Source organism: Aquila chrysaetos, chromosome 20, assembly GCF_900496995.4.
Source record: "Aquila chrysaetos chrysaetos chromosome 20, bAquChr1.4, whole genome shotgun sequence".
Lineage (NCBI taxonomy): Eukaryota > Metazoa > Chordata > Aves > Accipitriformes > Accipitridae > Aquila > Aquila chrysaetos.
This window is the reverse complement of record NC_044023.1, coordinates 21,364,913-21,391,883: the sequence shown is the minus strand read 5'-3', so window position 1 is coordinate 21,391,883 and position 26,971 is coordinate 21,364,913. Positions and strand designations below refer to the sequence as shown.

The following is a 26,971-nucleotide window of genomic DNA, read 5'->3' as shown; positions in this document are numbered from 1 at the left end:
GCAAGACTAATATTTCCAGGTTGTGTTCAGCTTGCGATCCAGTATATCCTCCAGACTAGTCTAACCAGACATTTTCCATCCTGTGCTTATGAAGCCAATTAGTGCTGCCTGATCAGAATTGCTTTGCACTTGTGCTTACTGAAGCCCATCCTTTTTATTCCAGACCATTTTCCCAATTTGTCAAGATCATTTCAAATTCTCCTCATGTCTTCCCAAGGGCTGGCAATCCGTCCCACTTTGGGGGTATCGTCCGCAGCTTCAGATGCAGTTACCACCTTGGGGTCTGCATCCCTGTTGAAGCAGCTTTCCAGTGAAGCACAGAACTACAGTTTGAGCCTGATTAGAACGACCAGCCATGGTTCTGCCTCACATTAGTTTCATCTATTTTATTTTTCTCTAGCTGAGTAATGAAAGTATTACGAGACATAACTGCAAAGGCCCTTAGCTATTATATCATTACTATAATTAATCATTATATTGTAATAATTATTTCTATTAAACACAGCCTAAGAGCTTCAGTCAAGATCAAGGTACCACTAGATCAGGCACTGTGATAGTGACAAGATTTTGAGGTTATATGTACATTTTATATTGAGCTTGGCAGACTATATACAATAACCAAATAAACAAACATTTGAAGTTAAGACAATTTGTGGGCTTTCTTTGCTTGCCTTTTTTTTTTTTTTTTAATAATTCTGTCTTATTCTAAGAACAACAGTGGGGGTTTTGTGCCTCTTCCAAAGTTCCAGGCTACATCTTTCCTTACAAAAAGAGATTAAAATGCTCAAACAGTCAAGCAATTGCCTAGCTGAATATTTTCATATGCTTGGTAATAATTGCCTGAATCTTTGCCCTCAGAATCCTGTAGGATTAGTAAGTGGGCTGCATGCAAATATCATTAATTAAAGACTGTTATTTAGAAGGCTGGGGTATTTGTTTGAGATCCTCAAATACTGGAAAGAAGAACAGAACATGTGACATAGTGCAGAAACGATAGCAAAATCCTGATTTACACACCAGCATTAGACTGAGAAGGGTTGGCGGTTAATAACTGAGATGATAATTTTTCTTCCATGTTTAATTCTCTTCTCCCTGCATGCATCCTTTGAGAAGAGCCTGTCAGGTGTGAGGAAGCCCTACGTCAGCATAACTTCCCTGAAACCAACTGAAATTAATGCTCACTTCCACCAACTCAAGATCTGCCCTTGAGTGTGCACACAAGAGTTGCTGCAAGAATGATGAACGTGCCCATCTCTGATTAATGGTAGTGACATTTTCTGGTTAGAAATTCTAGAAGACAACAGTGTTCGGGCTCAATTTTACCTTGATACCCTGCATATGAGGTGACTCCTAATAGGAGGAATTCCTGCTAGTGACAGCAGCCAACATTAGTTACACATATGGAAAATGAACTTAATAGCAATTGCAAAAGCATTTTTTACATTGCAATGGCTAGAGTGAGATTATTTCCTTCTTTTCTTTTTTTTTTTAAGTACTTTTTTGTTAATAAGCAGGAACAACAATTTGCCTGAAAGCTTCCCCCTCTCTAGAGACTGGAGGAGAACGTGGTCAATATTCTGAACTGCTTAATTAATGTTATTTCCCTGGTATTTTGGTTTTTGCAGCTCCTGCAATTTCTTTGAAGGATTCAATTTTTACAGCCGAGAAAATCATAGCCAGATTGTTAAAATATTCAGCTACAGCAGAGATGCTCCAAACCATCTGGAATGATTTCTAGGAGTCAGCACTTCCCCTCCGTCGCAGCTGAAAACTTGCCATGTCCTGGTATCCCCCTCTGCTACACTTCCAGGAAAGGAGACTGTAAGACACAAGGTTGTGTCAAGTGAATGGGAATGATTCATCACATACTGGGAGAAAAGGCTTTTCCTCAGCTGACGAGTAAATACAGAGCAGGTAGCTGAAAGTGCCTTTCCTCCCGTCAGGACTCCTCATGACCACGGAGTGAGAAGAAGCACAGATTAAAATGAAGCCGTTGGCAGACCCCGACAGTTTAATACTGTCTGTGGGTTTTTTTATTATTTTTTTTTTTAACTCTGCAGAGCAGAGGCTGGAGCATTTTTCTTCAGTAAAGAGAAAACGTTTTCAGCAAGGTTTTCAGCTGTGCTTCAGGATTCTCATTTTGTAGCTATTTATGGGCAGCGTTGCTGAAAGAGTTGCAGTGGCAGTGATACTTCTGCAGGGCTCGCTTGTCTGCTAAGTCTCATTGGAGCTCTGCTTTGCTCCTGGAAAAGAGCATCTGCACCTGCCTCACGTGAAGGGCTCACGCCTTCAGGGTTTGGGGAGTAGAAGAAGGGAGAAAGGAGGATGGAGGGAGAGCAGGCGCCGTGTGCCTCTATCTGCACTCTGCAAGATGCCTGTTATGAAGGTCTCTTGGCTGGCTTCATCAATCTGCCTTCTTCTAGCAGCAACATAAATAAATGACGACCAAACAGATGCACAAACATACCAGGTTCTCCGTTTTGCTAGCCGAGCGCAAGCAGCCAGCACTCACCCAGTTCAGCCACCAGATCTGTGTATATGCTCACGCACAGGGATGCACCACCCTATGCACAGAGTATGATATGCATGCGTGTAACCCTAAGACTATTTATGAATTGCTGCTAATATATTGGTCATCCTTCCAAGCACGCAGGCTAAGGTAAGAACGGGCCTTGGATACTCGGTGGGATGACAAAAAGGGTCATATTTCTATTTTTTTTAACTGTTAAAAATTAGTAGAAAGTCTTTTTTTTTACTTTGTTTCATAAGTTTTTATGATATTTTTTTAGGGGTTATAGAAACCACTCTTAGCTCAGGTCATCCCCATATAGAAATGACAGCAAGGGAGCACATGAAGGAGGAGAAGAGAGAGGTGGTACCACGTTTGGTCACTGCATTTTTCAATCCTCCCTGGGCATTCACTTTTGGTGGAAGCCAAAGAAAGGAAATTGAGCTAAATGTACCTCTCATCTGGCCCAGCATAGCCTTTTTCACATTCTTTAAGAGCAAGTAGAATAATTAGATCTTTTGGTCTGACATTCAGATTAATACAAGACATTTCATCAATATCTCTGCTTGACTAGCATCTTTAGAGTGTTGGATCTGCTCACATATTTGTACTCCTGTTCACCACTTTGTAGAGCCTTCATGGTTCAGGAAAAAAAAATGCATTATATATATATTTTTTTTTTTTTTTTTTAAAAAGGTGCTACTACTTTCTGCGAGCTTCCCAAAACTGTAAGGCAGGTCCTTGGCTAGCATAAACTGATAGAGTTGGTTGAATTTATGCATTACACTGAGCGATATTAGCAAAGGTCCTTATTCACTTCCCTTTGACTACCTCTCTGTTCAAAATCAATAAGCTTAGTAAAGTGTACTCAGCACCTTCCACATGAACATGGAACTCGTGCTTTGCTCTCCCCATGGGGTTGCTTGCCGTGCACTGGTATGTTCCTTCATCGGCTGCAGTCACTTGGTCTATCTTCAATATCTTCCCAAAATTTTCTGTTTCTGGTTCATCCTTGGGCAAGTTTCCAGTAACCTTGACCCAGCTTAGGTGAGGAGTTGGGCTAAAAGTAAAGAAAAAAGAGAAAGATTTTGAGTTCAATACTAGGCTGCTGTAATGCTTCGTGCGCGCAGAGCTGCTGGACTCCATGCATACGGTTTGCAAGGTGAAGTTTTTAGAGTCTTTTGAGCCCTTTTAAAACACTGGGGCTATACTAAGAGTTATACTATAGACTACAACTAGTCCAAACTGCTTCTTAATTTGAAGGGCCCCTAAGAATAGGTTCTTCACAGCCAACACCAGGCCACGGCATGAGGCTGCGTTCCTTGCACGCGTATTGGCATGGACTGCGGGAGAGGGAACGGAGCTCATTTCGTCCTACGCCAAAAGGGCACTTGAGGACAGACAAGGAGGTAAAGACTTCATTACAGTGACTTCACTCGGTGCCCTGCCTGGTTAGAAAGGTGGCCAACCATTGGAGATGGCTGAAAATGCTCTTTACGTTTTTAGAAAGCAAATGGCAGTGACACAGAAATCCAGGACAGACTGTTGTCTGCACATTCCCAGCTGGGCTTCGCGACCCCGACACCGTACACGACGTACATACACAGTGTCATATCTGATTACTCTTGTGTCCATCTGTTATTGTGGCAAAATGCCCGGGCACAAGCTACTCAAAGCCCCAGGTACCAAGAAATTACGGTTTTCCACGAGCAGTGAGCACAACCGTGCAAATACCCTATTATTTCCTGCCAGAGTCCTTGTCCTGCTCCTGTACCAAAGTCAGGCTCTGTGTTGCCTTGGTGTTGTATTGAGGCAATGCCCTCCTGACACTGTCATTACTCAGAATATAAGTCTTCAAAAATGACAGATTGCAAATGTACTTATTTCCTTATTTTGCAGTTGGCTGCCCCTGATCTTAGTTACTTGAAATCTGGCTGAGTCTACCCGCTTCTGTGGTTTGTGGACATTTGGTGGGATGGATTGGCAGAGATATAGGCAAAGCTGATCATTTTTCTGCTGAAAATGGGAATTTTAGCAAATAAAAATATCATTTTATTTTGGTCTAAATGTTGCTTTTTTGAAGGCTTTCAATTAAAAAATATTTGTTTGGTGATCAGACAAAGAAGTACTTTGTCTTCCTTTGGGGAAAAAAAAACCCAAAAACGTTTTGTTCGAAAAATAATTTCAAAAAAAAGTTTCCTGGAAAATATTTCTTTTCTTTACTTTTTTGCAGATAAACAGAAAGCCTTTTCTGGCTTTCTCTTCTTCTACATGATATTAATTCTTGCACATGAAAATTCAGATTTGTGTATTTCCAAGGCGATTTGCCTATTAAGTACCTTGAAAACACTACAAACTCATAGTTGTGGACTTGTGGAGGTTTGTGGGCCTGCGAATTAGCTTGATGGGTAGTGAACTAGACAAGGAAGTGTCGCAACAGGGAACTAAAACTCACTGCAGATACTTGGAGTGAATCCAACAGAGACAAGTAATTCACCTTCTCTCAGAAATAGCAACCAACTGCAGAGGCATAATCTTGCCAGCTTAAATGAGCAATGCCCTTTCAAGCCCACATGGAAAAGCAAAATACCCTAAACATGTTTGTTCAGGCAGATAAAGATCCTGATTTTGGAATTTTATAGAGGGAATATAATTGCACAGCCTTTAATATGAATTACCTATCTGCTAACCACAGTCTGCGTTCACAGACCTGCAGCTCTACCATACCGCACGAGAAGACGATGATTTAAGCCTCCATTCAACAAAAAGCTCTATCACAAATAAACCAGAAGCGACTGTGCTTTCATTGTGGGTTTAGCTGTTGGAGAGATTTTCGCTTTACCTTTTTCTCTGGTGGCACCTCTTCTGGGGCAGATTATTGCATCTACGAGCACACAGTAAACATTGGAAAAGCGGACTGAGGGCAAAGTGGAGCTTATGTCTGTCTGAGTTACTGCAGCAGGAACAAGGTCTGAGAGAGGTATTCACAGCTTCTTTGTGAGGACTGCACTTAACATTTATTTAGCCATTCCCTTTCCTTACTTACCCTTATTTTGTCCTGTGTTATTTATGATAAGGAACAAAATTGTCCTGCTTTCCCATCACATACCATCTACTTTAACCCTTCCCTATACTGTTAGGGCGAACAGCTCCTCATCGAGATACTCTGCCATGCTTAGTGCAGCCGGATCTACAACTAGAGCATAAGTAGTGCTCTAACGTAAATGCTGATAGCAATACCAAGCTTGAGATATCTGTGCAGCACAAAGCACCAGAGGCATGCATAGGAATGGGCCAAAGCAGAAAACATGGGACTGGAACTAAATCTGAAGTTAGCCCATTACTGTTAGTTTTAGCAGGATCAAACCAATACAGCTGACTCCAGTTCACTGTATTTTTACATAGTTGTGGACTTTGTTTCTTAACATACTGTTGTCTGTGACCTGTGATTTGACACCTGGAAAAATGCTGAATAGTTTTTGAGCATTGAACCAAAACTGAATTGGCAAAACTAGAATAGAAACCTTATAGGTTGTGAGCCAAACCACAAAAGCTGAATTCCGATGTTATTTAGTTTCTCAACATCTCAAAAGTAGTACTACTGAAAAAAGTTCCATAATAGGGGTTTTTTTAACATAACAGTTAAAAAAAAAAAATCAATACTTACCATGATATCATTTTAATTACTTGTTCATAAGCTATAGAAATAACAAATACATGAATGTTGCATGCTAGCTCTGTGCTGCTTTACAAGTACACATACTTCAGAAAAACTCAACATAGAGGTTCAATTTAAAACTCCATAGGCAAGTAGATATTTTCATTTGTAGTTGTATAATTCTTAATATAGCTTTTTCTTTGCTCAATTCTATTTCAAAAGGTGATTAAGTTTGTGCAGTATTGTGCATTACTCACAGCCCTTCAGCAATACATTCGAGTAGCAGGACACCTCCCTTGATGACAGTGACTGATGAGCTACTGCCAGCAGATTCAGGAGGGATCAGCAGTTTGGGTTTTCTTTCCTTGATAAAATTTGCTAAAAAATAAAATAAAATAAAAGTTAGATAAGAAATCTTAGAGCCTTTGCTTATCCTTCAATAATGCCACAAACATTACTTCTGTCAGGTTTCGGACATTGATTTGTAAATTTTCTTTTTTATTTATATGGTTTGAGACTAATCCAGGACTCTCCTATTTCTCCTGATAACGGTCAGAAGATGCTACAGTAATAACAACAGGCAGCAGTACTAGTGAAGCCCCTTTTCCTACAATTCCATGTCCTGCTTTCCAAGCACTGGCCCTTTCTCTCATACACCTCAGCCAGTCTTGGTCCACTCGTCTTCTCAATTGCCGATCTTCGGGTGTACACCATCTTTCTTAGCACCTTTCTTCTGCATTGACTCCATCATCTTTTAAATCTCAAATGAAAACCCATCTTTCCCAACTTGAATATCCTACAGAATTGTCCTTCTTGCTACAATTATTAAATCTACAGTAATGGAGATACAATTTGTAAGGAAGACTGTTAAAATAATAAAACAAGATTGACCTGCATTTGATTTCAACGGACCATTTGTTCCAGCCTGCCAAACAATGGTTTCATGATGAAATATGCATACAGTTAAATGGCTATCCAGTTATCACTATAATAACAATTAGCACAGTAATGAATAAGTCCCCAAATGGTACTAGTTCTTCAAAAATAGTCAGTTACGGATGATTTGGTAAAAGACCACATGTGTATCTCTGAACCATTTTCTAATTTTTTTTCCTCCTCTTGCTTTGTATCTCTACAAATCTGTGTCACAAGTGCTCAAAGCTGCAGCAAAACACTTTGGTGCCTCTGGATAGGCTTGCACGTTTTCCATCTGCCCTCCACGTCCTGCTGCCAAAGGCAGACAGTCCCCCTTCCCAACCGGTGACAGGAGTTCAGACATCTCTCTGAGGGAAAAATCAGGTTTTGAAGTGTCTGTCACTCTGTACGAGCCCTGCTTGTTCTGCTTACAAGGCTTAGCCTCCGTAGGCCAAGGCTTGAGGACTGATCAGTGCTTTGAGTTATCCAGTCCCAAACGCTCGAGGAGAAACCCTTTTCAAAAACCTCAGTGCTTGTCCAGCAGAACAAGGTCTTTCAGGAGTTTCAAATTGGGCATTTCAAAAAACAGAGACTCTCAAAAGCAATTTAACCAAATAAATCGGAGTCAAGAGCTACATCCAAAACCCAAGACTCTCATTTTTACGTATTTTAAACAAAATTAACTGGGTGGAGAATTGCAAGAACAGGCTGCCTTCTGACTTACCCACATTGCCTGCATAAATCTCAGCAGAATATTTTCAGGATACTGCTCCACAAAGAGGGGAACACAAAGCGAGGATAAGTGCTTCGTTGCAGTGCTTACCTGTGGTGAGTACCAGACAGGGCAATGGACGGCCAAAGAGAACCACCTCCCACCTACCACCAGGTACGGCTGTTAGGTGGGGACAGGTAACACAGAGCACCTAAAGCTCTCTAAATCCACACCTTACGCTCACCCTGGCGTAATGCAGCCCCAGGGCGGCCCTTTAGACATGAACTCATGGTTTTAAACGGTGGGTACCTAAAGCCAGCATCTTCTTAACTGCCAGAGGAAGATCTGGAGCATCCAGCTCTGGCTCCTGCTCTGAACTGATAACACAAGAAACCCAGGGCATCAGCCTCCTTACTTACGTTCACATTATGAAACGTGAACGTTCTTTTCTCAGTAAGAAAACTACCTCTTTGTTAAAAACCCTTCAGATTTCTGTCAAAAGGTACAAGATGAGCAAATTGTACTCTATGGACCACTTAAATCCATCCCACTGCAATAAAAAGGCTTTTGTGATTTTTTAAATTTTTTTTTTTCTTTTTTCCTGAGCAGCAGCTCCCATTTCTTCTCAGCTGGTAGATTCTCAGTTTAAAGGCTAAATAACAGATGCATTCAACTCACCCTTAGTAACCGCAGCGTTAGGTGAGCCTGAGTCATTAGCATGCTTAACTGAAATAAATAAAAGTGACAACCAAACACAAACATGCATAGTTGATCAAAAGAAACAATAAATCAACCAAAAAAACCCATACCCCCCCAATTTCTGCCATAAAAGAAAGAAACAAAGAAAAATGTAAAGCAAAGCAACAGATGAACAACAAATATCTGAAAATACAAAGAAAATTCTTCAAAGATATGTATTATTCTGCAACGTACTTTATGGGTGATATAATCATCATTTCATCCTAGCTACCTAGTAGAATAAAAAAGTCACTAATGCCTAAGTATCCACTATAAAGAAATTTTGTAAAATTTATCCAGTCTCTTTTTTCTTATTGCTTAACTTGTTTTCTATGTATTTTTTTTAATACTGTGCCTCAACAGGGACTGGGCACAGAGTGGAGTGGGCAGTCTCAAGCTGAGTTTACAAAACTCTTTAAGTATATGCCTCCCTTTTTTGCCTGCACCCGGTCTCGTGGCTTTGACGGCAAGGTGCACGTGCCGAAGTGTTTTGCTGGGCAACTGCCAGGGCTACCAGCAGCCCCACAGTCAAACCCCATCTCATTTTTCTGTAATCTGCGTGTGCACGTGTGTGGGAAAGGACCCATTAGAAAAGCTACGGAGAGCAACATTTCATTTTGATATTTTTCTCCCAATTATTATCCCAAGATATGGTTTAAGCAAGTATTAAGATATACAAAGCCACTATTAATCCTTTATCGTTTTATCCCAACAAGAAAACTCTCAAAATCATATATTAAATATTAGGCTTTCATTCATGAAGAAAAATCTCCTTGGCTTTCTGGGCTGCATAAGCCCAAAAGGTCAGAAGTATTAGTGAAACAGAGGACTGATATTAAGGGCACAGGCAGCCTCAGCAAGTGGTACAAGTGATACCAGAAACTATTACAGCCACAAGAGATTCAAGCAAAGTGGGATGGGTCTCCAGCTGGTATAAGCTGCCTTAGTTCCACCGGCTTTTCTCAGGCTTTGCTGATTTAATGCAGCTAAGAGCGTGCCCTAAAAGGCTGCTTTTTTTTTTTTTTGGCTTGGATATTTATATTCTTTTGCTGTGTTTCTAACACTCATAGTTGTACACCCCATATATCCAGTGGCTTTACACAGCTTGAATTAGCAGTTTGGTAGGGCAGCAGGTAGGTGTACACCGAACAAATGCACGCGTCTGATGATGGGACGGCAAACCCCACATCCCCGGTGCGACTCAGGGGCAGGGGCAGCACCTAAAACCATCTTTTGTATAAGACCCTTGGAGCCTACAGGAACACAGAGATGTTAAAATAAAGAAAGAATTAAAATGTGATGTACCCTACTCGACATTTCATTAAGGCAACGGAAAATGCCTCATGTGGCACTATTGATGCTCAAGGCAGCCTGCAAAGACCTGGAAAGCGTCGTCCTTCCCAACCACATTGCTGCACCCGGACCAAAGCAGGCCAGCACCCAGGGAGGAGGCGGCCACATAAAATCCTCGAGACCCAGTGAAGTCCCATCCTTCGGTGACCCACTGGAGAAGCAGATTTCCCTAATGCATCACCACTGGCCTTCACTGGGGGAAGAACAGGAGGAAAAACAGGGCACTTTTGGGGGCCGACAGCTGCAAAAAGCTTTTATCGGTTGAATTTAGCCCTTAGAGTAAGGTTAATAATGCAGGAATAAGCACAGTAACATGCATTTTCTTCAGAGAGAATCGCATCAGAGACACAGGGCGCACATCTGCATTCGCTGATGCCTGGGGAGTTTAAAAAAGTAAAACCAACAGAAAACAAGAAACTACTCATCCACAGACTTACAACGGGAAACCTTCAGCGTCATTGGCATTTTCTGTACAATTGTCCTCAGTCTTGGAAATGCTGCAAAGCAACAATAATCACTTCGACTGTCATTTTCTTCCACATTTGCAAAGTAGAGATCTCCCTTAAGGCTCATGGAGACCCTTTCATCTTGCGGAATGTGCTGCAAATCTAGCAAGAAAAAATAATTATGATATGGTAATGATACTGAGCTGTTTCACCAATATGACTACTAATGCTCTTCTGTCATATGTTTGCTTCCAGATACAGAATGCAACTTCGATGCAAAAGAGGCAGAAGACCCAGCATAACCAATGAGTTATTTATCAATATTCAACATATGATTGATAATTGATAATAAATATTTTAAATATAGTAATGCATTTTAAATATATATTATAATATATTTAAAACTAATTGATAATGAATAATTGATAATAAAAAAATACTCAGTACAAAGTTCCTGCTCAGGTGCAAGGAAATTTCCAGCCACTCTCCCTGGTGCAAAGGCCTGTAATGACGATATGGAGGTCACCGTTTACAGCTGTCCCCCACTGCCAGTCCCCCAAGCACTTTGCTCTTCTGTAACTACAGATTACTGCGGGGGAGTGTTAGTATGAACTAAGGTTGCTGTACTGTCTCATTGCTGATCCAACCAAATGCAGGGCTGTGCTAAATACGTATGTCAGGAGTAGAGAGGCTGCCTTATAAGATCAGAGGTTTAATCTGGCACCCTGTCTCTGCAAGTACTTGGTCAGCATCAGAAACAAACCCTTCATGTCATGGAGGCAATCCGAGTTACTTTGCCTCCCAAGAGCCAGAAATTCCTGCAGAACACAAATGCTGAAGAACAATGTGACAGAAACCCACAAGGAACTAATTGTACATACCTGACAGTTTGGTTTTTTTTTTTCCTTAATATCATAACTCAACCATTAGTTTATGAAAAGAGGAAAACAGTAATGATAGAAAAAATATATTGACACATTCTACCCTCTCTACTGCAAAAGTAGTAGTTCTTATTACTGGTAGACTCCTTTACTGAAATGTAAGCTTTCTGATACCTCATATTTAATAATATGTTGTGTCAATGCACTCTACAATTTAACTTTGTGTTATGTAAAAACATATCTCCATTCTCCATTCTTCAACGTTGTTTTTCAATATCCATATCTTTTTTCCTAAGCACTTGCACAATTACCATTCCCATCTATTATGAATCTGTAATGAAACTGCTCTGGAAGACAAATGTTTTGAGTCTCCTGATATGAATTGTGTACAAATTGTTTACTTACCGATATTCATCCAATAGATATGCAAAGGTGGGATGCCTTTTGGGGGGTTACAGTGCAAAATCACAGAATCACCATGCTCCACATCAAGGGGCTCAATTTTTTCTTTTGGGAATTTTGGTACGCCTGTACAAAAGCAAAGAAGTTCCTCTTACATTGTTACCTTTTGAAATTTTGCCCTTTACATCCCCTTTAATATAGTTCTTAATAAAATATTTACCTTAACATCATCCTTTGCATTCTCTGCCTTTAGTTACTACTATTATTTACGAAGTGCTACAGAGTAACGATGCATTTTACTAAGAGTAAGAAATCTCTGCTAGCATTCTCCATTCACAAAGTGCACAGACCATAGTATTGAAAGCCAGTTAACTGAATGGTGGTGTTTAACACTTGTCTGTGATGTCCATGAGCTTTGCCCAGGCTTTATTTTAATGCATTTATTTTCAAACACTTTCTATAGCTCCTTTGTTTGTACTGTCTGGAAGGGACAACTCAAAGTCAGACAGAACCAAAGCCTGAGGCTAAGATTGGCATAGAGGACTGTGCACTGACAGGTCCCAGGCTGCTCCCGGGGGATCAGAAACCAGTCTGGGAGTGCAGTATGTTCTGGGAAGTCTTGGCTAAAAAGTGGTTCCCAAGAAGCCACTGCAAGTCAATGCACGTGAGGACAGACATCAGGCAGCTATTCCACCTTGTGCCTGGAGTTGTCCCAATTCTTATCCATCTCCAGAATCAGATGAAGCAGAAGTCTGGTTTAAAGATAATATTGCCTCCTCATCCCCTCAGGTGTAAAAACTCTGCTGTGCAGGCCTGCAGGCTTTCTCAGCAAGCTTCTCTTTTGGGATGCAGAGACAGGCTTTGCACAAAAGAATACACCGGGGTGCGCAAGGGTTGCACTATCGGGGAATAAAAATAGGTTAAATAAATAATGGATCAAGGACTTTTCTAATCACCCAGAGCATCAGCACTGATGCCAGCAGACTGTTCAAAGCCTGAACCACGCTTGGCAAACCTGGGCAACCTGGCCAGTCTCAGCAGCCCAAAACGCAACCGGAGTGCATCCAAGAAGAAGGGAAGCTGAGCTGGGCTGGAGCCCACAGCAAACCAGGCACTGGGAGGCTGCAGCTCAGAGATTATTGCAAAGAAATTAGTTCGCAAAATGTAACCACTCCTTAAACGAATTTAGCTAAGACGGTTTCAGGGAGGACGCTGTCTTCTGCTTTCGTTTCAGGCAAGTTCAAACTAGCAAAAGTTTCAGTTCAGGCAACTGCATTAAACAGCAAAATTAACAGCAATTAAACAGCAAAGGGATGAAAGCATCCTGGCTGTGCAGAGTCGAACTGGCACAGCAAATATTGCCATCCTGGTGTTCAAGTCAGGACAGGGAACTCTGATAGCGAGTAAACAATTTGAAACATCAGTGGTCCAGCGGCTCCGCAGGATATCTGCAGTGTCACATTGCAGGAGTCAAACTGAAGGAGGAGGGTGAGAAATGCAGGGCCAGGACTCTGAGGAGACTTTATACATTGTAGGATTAGTAAACATAAAAAGAAGCAATCACTGTAATGCTGATATTGCCTGAATGCAGATTGTGCATAGATTTTATCTCCAGGAGGATTATTAATACGTTACGAGTTTTTAGGAGAGGCAAAACAGAGCTAATGAGCATTACCCACTCTGTAGGTGAAATTTCAGATAATAAAGGGAACCGTATATTCAAATCCAGTGCGCTCAATAACCTATAGTCTTCAAGCCCTGGAAAATACATCTGTCGGCTGCTGGAGAGGTAGAACATTTTCCAGCAGGAAAAAGCCAATTTCTGGATCTAAAGCTTACTTCCCAAAAGCACATCACTCTCAACAAAACTTTAAGAAAGCTCGATCAGGTGAAGGATAAGGGATTTCCGATTAAACCAAAGAGAACAGCAAAGAGACTAATAGTGTGATCACTCATCTAGGACATTGGAAACTCTTGTTCAAACCCATTTTTTGCCTCATTTGGCACAACTAAATCTGGGTCTCCAATATCCCAGTTGGGTGCCATAACCACTGGTCTTCTCAGTCAATTTCTGTAGCCAATAATTACAGAATTATACAAAAATATAGTAAGTCCCACTAGGAGACAGTGAAAAATCATGGTCTCGGTGTCATTAGCTGACAGCGCAGACATTCATCTCCAATGTGTGGCCCAGATGTCTGCCTCTGCACTTCACTGGGGGAAGCAGCAATTTGAACCCAAATGTCCTCCCCTTGAATAAGTCCTTGAACCGCAGGTGGTCGGGGCTTCTGGGTTCTTCCATGCTGTTTTGTTTCACTTTGTTCATAGTGCAAAACATTGGAAAACTTTGATTTTCCCCTCAATGCATAACATCGAGTGTTTTGAACCCTTGAAGGGTTTTGCAAGAGAGGAAAACTCAACTTCCATGAGAAATTCCAAGCCAAACCTTCTGACAAGTATATTTTCTTGCTGGGGTCCCACTGGTCTCAAAGACTAGAAAAATAAGTTGTTCTGAATTCTGGATGAGGAGATTTATTAAAACCAAGAAGCTAATATCACATTAGACTTCGGCTCTCGCACATTTGTCTTCAGTACATATATGTAGGCAATTTTTTTTTTTTTTTTGCAGTGTTCCTCTGTTTTAATTAGTGGATATTCCAGAATCAATCACTACTGATTTGTAGCTGATCACAGAAACTATCACAGCTGAATTAAGCTCGAAAGTATCATACAAGATTAATTGTGTCGTGAAAGTGTTTAATACTGTATGGAGTTATCAATGCAGCACATGGACACTATAAAATTCACATCCAATTGATCTCTTTGCAGCGATACCATTAAAACTGTCATGTCAATCTTTCATGCAATTCCCCACACACAGATATAATGAGAGGGGACAGAGAATCTAGCATAGCTCCAAGTGCTACCTCTCACATATCCATAACACAGGGGAGAACATTATTTAATGACTCTGAGAAAGGCTTGCTGAAGTGCCAGCAGGATGGCTCTCACGACACAAGCAATCAAGTGGCATGTATGAAACAGCCATAGGGAAGATGAAAAACTGCACACCTGGCTTCTGTTATGGAGACATCTTCTAAAAGCCCACCGTGACATATAAAGCTCTCGAAACAGTCTTGGGAAAGGCTTCGCTGCCCAAGTATTATTTCCTGACAAGGCTGTACTGTGAATGCTGTACAGCTCCCAAAAAACAGAATTACAGTGCTTTGACAGTGTGTAAACCATGGAAATGGAAGATTATCAGTGCCCAGAGTCATTTGTGCAAAGAACCAGGCTCTGTTTAATCCCTGGGGTGACTGAAAGTTTAACGACTGAACTGTACTTGAGATTAGGCTGAAATACCACTGGCAAATTAGGTTGGCTGAGAGAAATTTCAGAAAGGAGGCTGGATCACTCCCTCCTGCTTCTTATCTGTTCAGAAAATGCAGTATCTCAACAAAAAGCAAACAGGAGGCAGACCAATACCATGCAATATAAAATCCAAATTTGAGTTTAGCAGTATAGATACAGAAATATAGCAACCGGAGTTGGGGTTCTCCAGCCCCCAGCAGGATTGCTTCAGATTTGCTTGGGTACCTATTAGCATGTTTCATCCTACAGCTTAGTTTTTGTCCTACTGCTGACTACAGTGACTTCAGACAACTGTAACTGTATCAAGTATGGCAATTTATACCAGTTTATATGAGAATGGAGACCATTCAATCTGATATTTTACAGGTTTCTGGGTAAAGTGTTGACAAATAGAACTGAAGGAAAAGGGGTTTTCCAGGTAACTGTAGAAGTCCTTGAGATCTCTGTGTCTGGTTTGTACCAGTATCTGGTGCAAAATGGGAATCAGCTCATGAGGGTAAATCAGCAATTAGCAAATATTTTGGAAATTCTTGCAGGAAAACATCACTATACACCAGGTCTGTTTTTATAACCTTCCCTATGGATGCTGCTGGAGATGTGTCCTGGGCTAGATGGATGCTTATCCTGACCCATCATGGCTATTCTGAAGTTCTCCCATGCAAATAAATCCTTAAAGGATGTAAGAGTGAGGGAAAGTGGAAATAGTCAAGAAATTTCTATATCCTGGAAATTCCCAGCTTCTCAGACACTTTAATTAGTAGCTGAGTGATTTATTATACAGATCTATATCTTGTGCGGTGAACAGCCCAACATATCAAAGAATCTTAAACATGACTTACAGTCACCGATCACATGAGTTGTACAGAATACAGCCTGGGCAGCTTCCAGTACTCATCTCAGTGCATCAATTGATATTCTGATCCATGTAGTAGTATAAGCAGTAGTTAAATCTGTAATTTTCATTGCAGCCTTTGAACTGTTTATGAGATATGATCTTGCTTATTTATGGATTTTTTTAATTGCTGCATTAAATTGAAAAAGTTAGGAAAGTCTGGCTTTCCACAGGAAGACCATGGCTGTCAGTCCACTCGCTCTCAAAGAAGCTTTTATGATGGAATCAGTGACGGTCTTTTTTTCTGTGTAAATCTCTCTCTATTGCCCTTTCCAAAACGATGGTCGTTGGCAACAATCAGTGATCCCAATGATTTAGATGGCCAGAAAGGTTGTCAAAGGTATCAGACACTGGTTTAGGAGCCAAGACATTTACAATTTATTCCCATCGACTGCAAAGTCTCAGTGAGTTACTCTCTTTTGTTTTCTCTTCCAAAAAGGCTATACTGAACACCTTCACAAAGTGCGTTACTGAGACCTCCTATTTTAGTATCAGATCAATATCTTTGAATGATTTCACAATATTCACATCTGTTTTTTTGAATATTAACACAGGTTTTGCTTTCTTTGAGAATTCTAGAACTAACATCAATGGCATAGCACAGCCTGCCACTGGACAACTTTATGTTTCGGCTATGTTTCCATCCTCAGATCTTTGGTCTTTCAGAGCAGCGGCTTTAGAAATACTGAGCATAAATCTTAATGCAGTCTACCATGAAGAGTCTTTTACACTACAGTTAATTAAAGAAGTTTAAACTGTTCTTCTTCTTCCTCTGGCATTGGGCCTACTTAGTAGTTCAGGCAACAGATTCCCTAAATACAGGAGGAGGGTAGCTGAAGTCTGTGTTCTCACCATTTAAATTCATTTTTATGCTGCATGTATCTTGTGACAATCTGGACTTTGTAAACAATGCAAACATATAGAGATCTTCAGACCCCATTCTTCCCCACTCTCCTTAATGTCATCATATATAGGGGAGGTGTGGTATTTTCATTATGTAGGTGAGATTTAATGATCACTTCTGCTGACATTTCTATTGCTTTCCTGGAATGACTGCTGTGAGTAAACAGTCTTTTGTTCTCCTTTCCAGCAGCAACCTTACAGACCCAGTATTCTACTTCTGCAGTGTAAATGTAATTTATGAAAAAAACTGGCCTCGTCTGACTTGCTGGGCTTTTCTTCACTTCATTGGCATAGTGACTTGCCAAGTAGCTTACATTTTACTTGAATACAGCTGGCAAAGCACTGCCACCTCTGCATCATTATCATGAATGCATGTAGTGATCTCACATGTACCAGTCTCTCCTTCAGAACTTGTGGGTGAATAGAGGTAATTTATCCCAACCTCTTCTGTGTCAGTGATTTGCCTAATTTACAGCAGATCTGTGCACCAGCAGCTCTCTTTCACTTGAGCACAGTTGTAGACTATCCAGCACTTTAGAAAATCAAAGGTGTCTTCTATTACTCTCTGAATCCTGATTTAATTTGCCGCATCTACATTGCACTATTAAATGAAAGAACAGATGGCAGAAGAGTATGAATAAAAGTAAATGTGCCTTAAAAGGTGTGGGAGTCGGGTAAATCCCTCTAATACATTATCTGTACCATTTATTTATTTTCTGGATTTAGGACTTTGCATGTATTAGCACTAAAATTCCTCTCGCGTTTGATAACAACCATGTTTGTAACTTCTCAATTAATTTGTTGCTAACTACCCCCCAGTATATTTAATATCTACTCAAGCTAGTATAGACAACTTTTCATTAAAAGCAAAAATTATCTGCTCTGAGTACAGATTCAATAATCCCAGATACAGACATCAACTCGTTCTTGTTTTCCATTTTTAAGCATCTTTTTTAGCTCAGTAGCAATGGAGTATCAGAATATTCCGCTGCTGGAGGTGACATACCTTCACTGAAACATGACACTGAGGTCTTGAACTCCTCTGAAAATTAATGAGTCTGAGACACTTTGCTTAAGAGAAGTCGTATTAACCCCACTGCCCTGGCCAGACTCCAAAGTGAATAATTATGTCCTGTCTAAAGCTCTGAGTAACTGCATCACTCTCCTGTTCCTGCCTGAAACTCCAGATGACATCAGCTGCACTGTCCTACCTGTGGAGCCAATGTACATCATTAGTTCAATAAACTTCAATTTACTGTCCTCAAACTTTATGCAGTTCTCCTCTACTCAGGAATGCTATTCCCCTAAAGCAACTGCAAGTTGGTAGAGACTAAACCGTATAGCAATACATGTAATCTTGGTAATTCCTCACCAAACACCAAGCTACTGCATTAGGGAATACTATGCAATACGGTGCAACGTGAAATAAATTTCCAAAGGAAAAAAATCCATAAAACTGGCTGGAAGGAAAATAAATCATGTCTTTCATGAGGAGCACTCATAAAAATACATTTACATAGCACCCTTAGCAGACCTCTCCCAGGAACTCTCCCAGCCCTTGTGATGTGTCTTATTTTCAACGCGGCCACAGTGCCATGACTCTCCCACCCCCGGCTATGCCTAGAATGCTTCTCAGGATTATTTCCTATGAAAAAGACACGAGAAAAATGGTTATGCACTTTTCTCAAAGACCATTTCATCTGCATTGACCTGCTAGAAGTAGTTTTTGTAGACAGGTAGCCATCTCCTGTCACTCCAAAGGCTGAGAAGACTGTGGAGATATCCCCCGCCATGTGTACACACCAATTCCACCTGTGCACAGCGCTTTCAGATCGCTTGATAACAAAATATTGTAGGAACTTGGAAATGCAGGATCTCGTCTGAAAAAGAATTCTACTGCACTGCTGATTGTCTTCTTTGTCTATGCCACTCAACTACATCGTACGGTCTGCTTCATGTTCTCACCCTGCTCCATTGCAGAGCCAGTGAAGTTTCTTGTCCTTCGTATTCCCACTAGGAAGGTTCTGCTTCAATTTTTCCTCTTCTAATTTCATATCTTTCAATCCTGAACATAGGACCAATTGTGTGTTCATCTCCCTATGTTACTTCCAAACTATAAGTGCTTTAAATGTATTGGTACAAAGCTGGTTGTATCAACGTTGTCCTAATCAGGACCTTGAACTCTGTAACAGTAAATTTCATCCCACTTCTATAAACCTGGCCCTTAAAATCACCCATTTCCTCCTCTGCCCTCCCTCAGTGCTACTGACAGAGGGACAAGTTTCTAGGATCAGTAATTTTGACTACTATATTTTTGAGCTCATTTTCCATTCAGTTCCAAGTCTTGAATATTCTCCCCCTAAGTATTTATACCAAACCCTGAACGCTACTGACAGCAGACTAATGAACTCACAGTTGATTGGATCACTTCCCCTTCAGCTTTCAAATATTTACATCGGTTGCTATTTTGCAGTAATAAACTGTTATTTCTCCCATCCTTCCCCCAGCTTCTGATTTCATGTTCCTTGCTCTGAGATGGAGACCATATTGTCCTCCCAATTTCTGGGCACTCAGTCACGGTTGCCAAGCTAAAATATTACAGTCTTATGACTCTTAACAGCATTCGCTTTCCAGGAAAAGTTTGGAAAGCAAAGGCATCACATAGTTCCTAATTCTTTATAAATAAATTTCTCCAGTATTAGAGAGATCACTCCAAATTTAACTCAGGAGTTTCCCCAAACTCACAAATTGTCTTTTACAACACTTCCCCAAAGTGACCTGACTCAAACCAATTTTGTTTTCTCTGACAATGACTTCCTAGTCCTTTATTGCCCACTACCTTATTAACTTTTAATGTCTTTCTAACACTATTTCATGATCTATGCCATTATTTCTCTCTTTCATGAACAACTAATATCTTTCAATAACTGTACTGCAGTTAAGATAGCTACTCTGCCATTTTTCTGCTATTTGTTTTATCTCTCCAAATATTTTAATTTCTGTATTTTCATGATGTGCTGGCATCAGCTCACAAACAAATTGTCTCAGCCCCGATTAGGTAGAGAATTTATCAGACTACAGCTCTCATCAATATTTATGCTTTCTTCTTTACAGAAAGAAAAAAGTATTAGAAGTGGAAGCATCACAAGAACAAAAAGTGGTTCTAAGCAAATACAAATCAGAAAAGAATTCTTATGGGTTTTATGGCAAAGGCAAAGCAAGTGCTTTATAAAGCATTTAAATAGTCAAGTCAAAGCAAATAATAATTTTCTGACATTGAACATTCAGCTCTCCTGAGATGGCTATTAAAAAGTTTACAGTTTTTACGCAAAGTGGGGCAGACGAGACTCACAAAACAAAAGTAAATAATAAATGTTTTCCAAATGAATATATCTGGGAAAACATATACAAAGTCTACCCAGTTGCATTTGTATTAATTCAAGTTGGGAAGAAGTGTCAGTATCAGCACTGGGAAACCTGTAAGGAGTTGATAGTCCAGTGGTATTGTCTGAAATCCTGCATTCAGATTTGGTTTCTGTCCTCAAAACCAGGAATGAAATGAAATCATTCCAGGGAGCACACAGAGGTTTTCCTTCAAATATTCACTGAATAACAAACAGTGCATATTTTACCATACTCTAGCTTAGTAACTAGTTCTTTCCCATTTAGTTTGAGGAAACGCAGTTTTCATCTTAAAAAAACAAAACAAAACAAAACAAAACAACAAACAAAAAGCAAAGTAAAAGCCCTTACTTGGAACAATTAGCTCAATTTCTTCTGACATGGCAGTTCCCAGCACATTGGATGCAAAGCAACGATATTTCCCTTGAAAATTGGTGATGATTCCACGGTTTTGAATCACAAACGTTCCAGAGTTGTTAGATGGAACTATCCTTGGGTCAGATAATAAATCGAACGGTTTTCCATCCTTAGTCCAATTAAAGCTGAAAAATAATGCAAGTGTTACAAAGGACAGGTGACAGACCAGAGCGCGCTATGGTACAAAACCAGTGGTAAATATGGGTCCAGTAGCGTACTATTAAAATAAAAGGAAAAACTTCTTGTAAGAGGAGGACTTGAGTGGTAAAATGACCACTGTGCTACTGTAACTTGTGTTAGCTATTGGGCATGTCTCTTCTGTCGAACACTTTACTTTTGGATAACTGACTGTGACATGACATAAGAATACAAAGCCTAAGGCAAGGACAATAAATGGGAGAGACCATCTGTGAAAGCAAGAGCCACACAGTGAAAGGAACTAGAGGTTTGCAAAAAACCTGCGTCTGTGGGAGAGTTGGGACTTTTGACTGGCAAGGACTGACAGGAGCTGTTCTCACCATCTACAGAAGATACCATGGCTGAACCCAGGAGAAACCGAGATGACTGAGTTTCTCCTGGTCTTGACACTGGATTACTTGTAGTTTTGATGCTACTGGGGTGTGATTTTGATGAATGCTGATGTATTGGCCATAGTTTATGTATCTGGAAGTCTCAGATGGATTGAAATTGGGCTAAACTGATTCAAAATCAGAGACAGTTGGAAATTACAGTATAACGTGTTTCGTGGAAGACATACCTTTTTCAATACTTTGCAATGTTTTAAGAGAATAAATCAACATCAACAGAAATGTATGTTTTGGCACTTCACTAGTATTGGCAAAACTGCCTTGCTACAGTATGGAGGGGAATATGGGTTCCTATCGCCTAACCAAGACTATCACATACATTTAAATATACCAGAAAACTTTTCATTGATCCGCTGACAAACAGTGAAACAAAGGAAATCTGTTATCATGCTACAAATCTCCATTCAGAGCTCAATTAAAAATGATCAAATCATCTTGATATAAAATAACAATTCTCAAAGCAAGTTTAAATTGTGTTGCAGAGAAAGAAGGGAAGGATTAGAGAGTAAAAATGACATGCAAACCAGCTATTAATTTAGCCCATAGACCATGCAGTGGGAAAAGTCTCAGGAGGAACTTTTACTCTGTTATTATTATGTTTTTGTTAATCACATTTTCATTAAAAATCTTTTTCCTTTTTACACTGGTGTAAAATAGATAAAGCTTATCTTTGGATATTTATTTGAATAACTCCTTATGTGTATATTTGTAACATCACCACGGCCATGATGATGTTAGGTACAGACAAGGTATCTGATAAAATGCAAATGTGATCTCTGAATACATGGTTTAATGTGCTTGGTATTTTTAGGGTTGCTGTGGAAAAGGCAGAAGGACAGCTGGGACCCTTTGATTACCATTACACACCTCCTATCTTTTGCAGCACAGCCCAGACAAGCTCTTTTGAATCGTGGGGTGAACTTAGCACATGCTGGAGAAATGAAACGTCTCCCAACAAGAAAAAGGCATGTTGATATCTATTCACAGAGTGAGTTGAAGTGATGGAGCAACAAAAGCTGAATGGCCTAAAGGGAAACCCAAACCTCAACCTCGCCTTACGATGATGAGCAGGTTACTGTACTTCAGTTATTCCTCCCCTCCTCAAAACCAGAACAATGTTTGGCAAAGGCTAAAAGCAAACTCAATCTCTGTTTGCTTCTCCCGGTGAAAGCAGTACTCACGTGGGCTGTGGGTTTCCTCTCGCTTCACATTTAATTGTAAAGTCCTCATCAAAAGGGTAGGCAACCTGGGCGTGAGATTGCTCCGTGATTGTTGGAAGCTGCGCAACTGAACACAAAGAGGTGCTGGGTTAAAACGCCATTCGAGCAAAACCGTGCTCTGCTTAGGTCTTTTCTTCAAAAGGGACAATGTCAGGATTGCCTTAGTCCTGCAAAAAGTGAGGCTTGCCGTAAAAAAAGGATGATCATCATCATCTTCCTGGCATTGCCAATACTCTCTGCTCCCCAAACCGAACCCTGTGATTGCCTCAGCAGGCGGAGGAAGGCTTGACAGCGCGGACTGTGTTCGGCCAGCCGCTCACGGGCATCACCTGCGCACGCGTCCAGGTATCACCAACCCATCCAGGGCAAAGGAGAGCTGGGGCCGTCCTAAAACTAAAGTCGAAGCAACGTTGTGCGGACTGGTAAATTTTTTCAGCGCTGAAGTCAATAACTGGCTTTTTAATCCAGAGACAGACACACATACACGAAGTAGCAAACTCCTATCGCCATCCTGGATAAAATTGCCAGAAAATCCATGGAGTGCAAAGATGACTTAATACCCCCCCCAGGGTACAGCAGGGGAAGAGCCGTTACCAGTCACACAATGATGTTTCACTAACTTTTTTTTTTTCTAAGGGTATTAAACTGTTGCGAGTGCCTGTGTAACAGAGCCGCACGAGGGAGAATGCTCCCCACAGCGGAGCTGGGGATAATAGGATCATCACATTGTTATAAACAGCCAGGAAGAAAATTAACATGCTTTTTGGTTTCTCTTTTAAGTCCAGGAAGCTCAAAGCTGGAGTGAAATGTGGTGTCTTGCCATATTGTGTGGTCTCAAATCCGAACACTTCCAAGCCCACCGGCTTCACTGATCAGACATAATTCCTTTTTATTAAAATATAAAATGCTTCATTAAAGCAAATTAAGAGCTAGATGGTTCCCCCGTGTAGATACTTAAAAGCAATGGATGCCCAGACAGTTTGTCCTGCACTTTACAGTCACAGCTCCACTTTTGCTTTATTTAAACACAAGGAGCCACTTGCGGTACCTTCCTCCAAAATAACCTTCTACTTCCAAACGCTGTTAAACAAGTTTGGATAGCTTTAGAAAAATATCCTATAAACCTGTTTGATTGCCTTCTCCTTTGCAGCCAGGGCTGTTGGCAGACTCCAGAGTGCTAACAGCTCACGGCAGGTCCGCACGATGCCCTGAAACTGGCCCGTGTCCTACTCTGAGGCTACAGCACCCAAAGCCCTGCAAACAGCCTACATTTCTTTCTCCTTAAGTTTGTTTATTTATTTTTCCCCACCATAATTCATAAAAAACAATATCGTTGAGTTTTGCTTTGCTGATTCACCTCCCCCTCCCCCCAAAAAACCCCTCAAACTGTAGTTTGCAGTTCTCCTGGTCCATTTATGTTCGAAAAACGCCAAGCTTGGGAGGTCTGGGCTGTACTCCAGGCAGTGGGGTCCACTGGCTTTCATTAGATTGTCCCCTAAGAGCCTCATCCCATATTTTACACGTGTCCTGAAACCCCACCGACCGTGTAAAACAGGCAGTTTGAATGCATCACAGCCAGAGAGGGAGAAAGGAGGTGCTCCCCAGGGCCGTATGCGAGGCGTAGGAAATACTTCTCTGGGGACTAATGTATGCCCCGAGACATACACCTGCTCCTTTCTCAGACTGAAACGGCAGGTTGCAAGACAAGTAAGTGAGGGTATATGCACATCAAACAAGCTTCAGGGAGATTCAGAGCCAAAATGAGGAATTTATGTGAAGGACAAAACCAAACCCTTGGAGCTAAGCGGCGTGTTGGATCACAAACACCAGATATATGTTAGTAGACAAGTTTACTGCTCCATTTTAACAGGTCCAAACAAAGTAGCTTACATTTTTATCACATCTGAATTTCCCAAAGGCCATGTTCTGGCAGAATTAAATCCAAAATGGAACAACTGAAAAGCAGGATTTAGGTTTTTTTTTTCTTTGGGGAAAGGTTAAAAAAAAAAAAAAAAAAGGATACCAAAACAAAACACCAAAGTGTTCAGTAAATAGCTACAACTCACCTGATAATGGTATTTCAATAGCTGCTGCCAAACTTAATACAAAGAAAAACAGGCATATGGTGATCCGTTTTGTGCTTAATAGCATCTCCATCACTCTTCTGTAAACAAGGAGTCCAAACAGAACGAGAGACACCTTATGCTTCCTCTCACTGTCACTTCAAATCAGATGTAAGGACGTGAAATTGAAAGTCTAGCGAGGAGAAGAAACAGCCATATTAGCTTGCGATATTAACTTGGTTCTAACAAGGTTACTAAATTAAAGCAATGCTTCAGGATTTGCAGCTGAATTGCAAATTGCACTAAGCGGCACAATTTCCTCTCCTCTTCCCCCACCCCCTGGCTTCAGGAAGGTCCTCTATTAAATTTCTAGCATAAAAATACATGCACAAAAGTACAAATTCATTAAAGCACAGAAGTATAATTATTTTTTGTTTTGCAATTAAAAGTAGGGATGGTTTAAAATATGGTATACTTGTAATCATTCCAGTTCATAAATTTTTCTAATGAGAGTTGTGCAAGTTGGAAAGTAATGTAACAAATCTAATGAGAGAAATTTGGTACACTAATGACCTTCTTCATAAATCTCATATGTCTTTTATCTTTCGTTTATGTTTAAAAAAGGACACAATCTAGTTGAGTTCATTAATAAGGACCAGAACATGAAACCCTTGCTTTTCCTCCATAATCCCAGAACTACTATGCGTAGGTTTTACACAATCCATTATACATCCTTAGATTCTGCGTTACAAGGCAAAAATGTCAGGCGGCTGCCAAAAGGAGACATATTCAGCTCTAATGAGCATTTAAGTGTAATTCACAGAGGAGTAAAGGAGAGCGAATTCTACAAATGTGGGTGTAAGGAGGATTTCAGTCATCAGCATCATTCACAATATCTCAGCGAAATATTAACCGGTGTAAGATGTTTTGTACCTGTGCATCTTCTCACACATAGCACTTACGGGACGTCACTCTCACGAGAATTTAGACCTCAGCTGTCAAGATAATTTTGCAAGAGCAATTTTCAAGGCAAGGCCACTACTCTGGAGGTAAGGACCAGCCCGCCGGCAGCCCAGCCCCGCACAGCACAGCGAGCTCCGATTCCAGGCACGGAGTTCACAAGCGGAGCTGTACGACCACGGCAATGTATTTCCAGACCAAGCCTGGCTCGCGCACAGCTCTCGTATCTTTGCACACACCACCCGGTTAATCCACGGATCAGAAAAGCAATCCCGGGGTCACCGAGAGCAGTTGGCACGTGGGGGCAGGCAGGAGGTGGGACCTGGGCAGCGCGTTGGGGATGCTCGCCCTTGCCCAGCACGGCTGGCTGCAGCTGGAGCAGAGGCAGCGCTGAGCCACGCAGCCAGCCCGCTTGGTCCAGGGTGGTTTGCTCCTGACGGTTGGTTTGCTGGACCTCTAACAAAACACAGGCATAAAGCAGAGATTTCCCTTTTACCCGGCGTGCTCCCTCTCGCATCAGCTCTCGGAGATGAGCAACGGGTTGTGCTGTGGCCCTTTCTCCAGAGGCATTAGCAGGATAATTTCTGTTCACTCGGTCACCAGTTCATGAAAACTTCCTGGAAGTTAACGTCTTCGAGACCAAAATCCCTGGGTGAAGATTGAAACTGGCCAACGAGGGGACAAGAGACAGACACTATAATCACATAAGCCTCATTTGTTTAGAAATGAGGCTAAAAACCAGATGTCTTATAAGTATCTCAGGCACCGAGTGTTCGCTGATGGAAGAAGCTGACTAATCTGCTTAGTGCCTCGCTTCGCAGAGGGGGACGGCCCAGAAGGGCACCGGAGGGGACGGGGACCTGCCGGCTGAGCTGCCGCCCCCAGGTTGTGTCTGGGTGCAAATCAGGCAGAATCGGGCAACACCAGTAAGTTCGGTTTTGCGGCAGTCGATATTTCCCTCAGTTTCATTCCTCCCAGCTCTGACTTGTGAGCAACAGACCTTTCCAAACCTCAGCCCAATAAAATCTGGGCTGTATCGCAGCCTGGGGGGGGGCACACACGAGCCCCAGCCAGCAGCTACCTGACGGCTGCACAACTTCTGTCACTGCAGGACTGGGCTCTCCCGCCCTGCCTTACCTGCTCCTGGCAGACGCTCGGTTCCAGATCTATCTGTGTCATCGACGGTAAAACAGATGCTCTGACAGCAAACCCTCTAGCCACACAATTGCAATTTAGGCTCATAAAAATCTGACCGGTGTTGCCGCTTGCAGATGGCACATTAGTGGCAGCGAAGCCCTCTTCTCCCCCCGCGTCTGCTGACAGCTCTGGGGACCAGAGCAGCCCGTGTCAGGATGCCAGCCGGAGGAAGGGGAGCTGAGATTACAGGAGGTGTGCAGCTAGCTAGGGTTGCAGGCTGAGGAGCAGGAAGTTTCTTTTTGTATGAATGTTACAAAGCATTGCATAGATTCAGATTAAATTCAAGAAAAAACAGGAAAACAGCTTGATTCCTTAACCAAACCTATTAGCTCACACTTTCTTTT

At 41.4% G+C, this 26,971-nt stretch overlaps 1 protein-coding gene across 4 annotated transcripts in view; it reads right to left on the bottom strand.

Moving 5' to 3' along the window:
• CHL1 (cell adhesion molecule L1 like) overlaps positions 1-26,971 on the bottom strand; it is a 141,332-nt gene that overhangs the window by 36,607 nt on the left and 77,754 nt on the right. For 3 of the 4 annotated variants that reach the window (XM_030043954.2, XM_030043957.2, XM_030043956.2), the window contains 8 exons: positions 24,474-24,663; positions 22,369-22,474; positions 20,535-20,725; positions 11,618-11,740; positions 10,323-10,493; positions 8,473-8,520; positions 6,425-6,545; positions 3,385-3,569 (listed from right to left, as the gene is read on the bottom strand). In XM_030043954.2, coding sequence (XP_029899814.1) covers positions 3,385-3,569; positions 6,425-6,545; positions 8,473-8,520; positions 10,323-10,493; positions 11,618-11,740; positions 20,535-20,725; positions 22,369-22,474; positions 24,474-24,564 — 1,036 coding nt within the window. In that variant the 5' untranslated portion in view covers positions 24,565-24,663. Of the gene's footprint in view, positions 1-3,384; positions 3,570-6,424; positions 6,546-8,472; positions 8,521-10,322; positions 10,494-11,617; positions 11,741-20,534; positions 20,726-22,368; positions 22,475-24,473; positions 24,665-26,971 lie in introns of those variants that run through there. The other variant, XM_030043958.2, reaches the window with a different exon arrangement.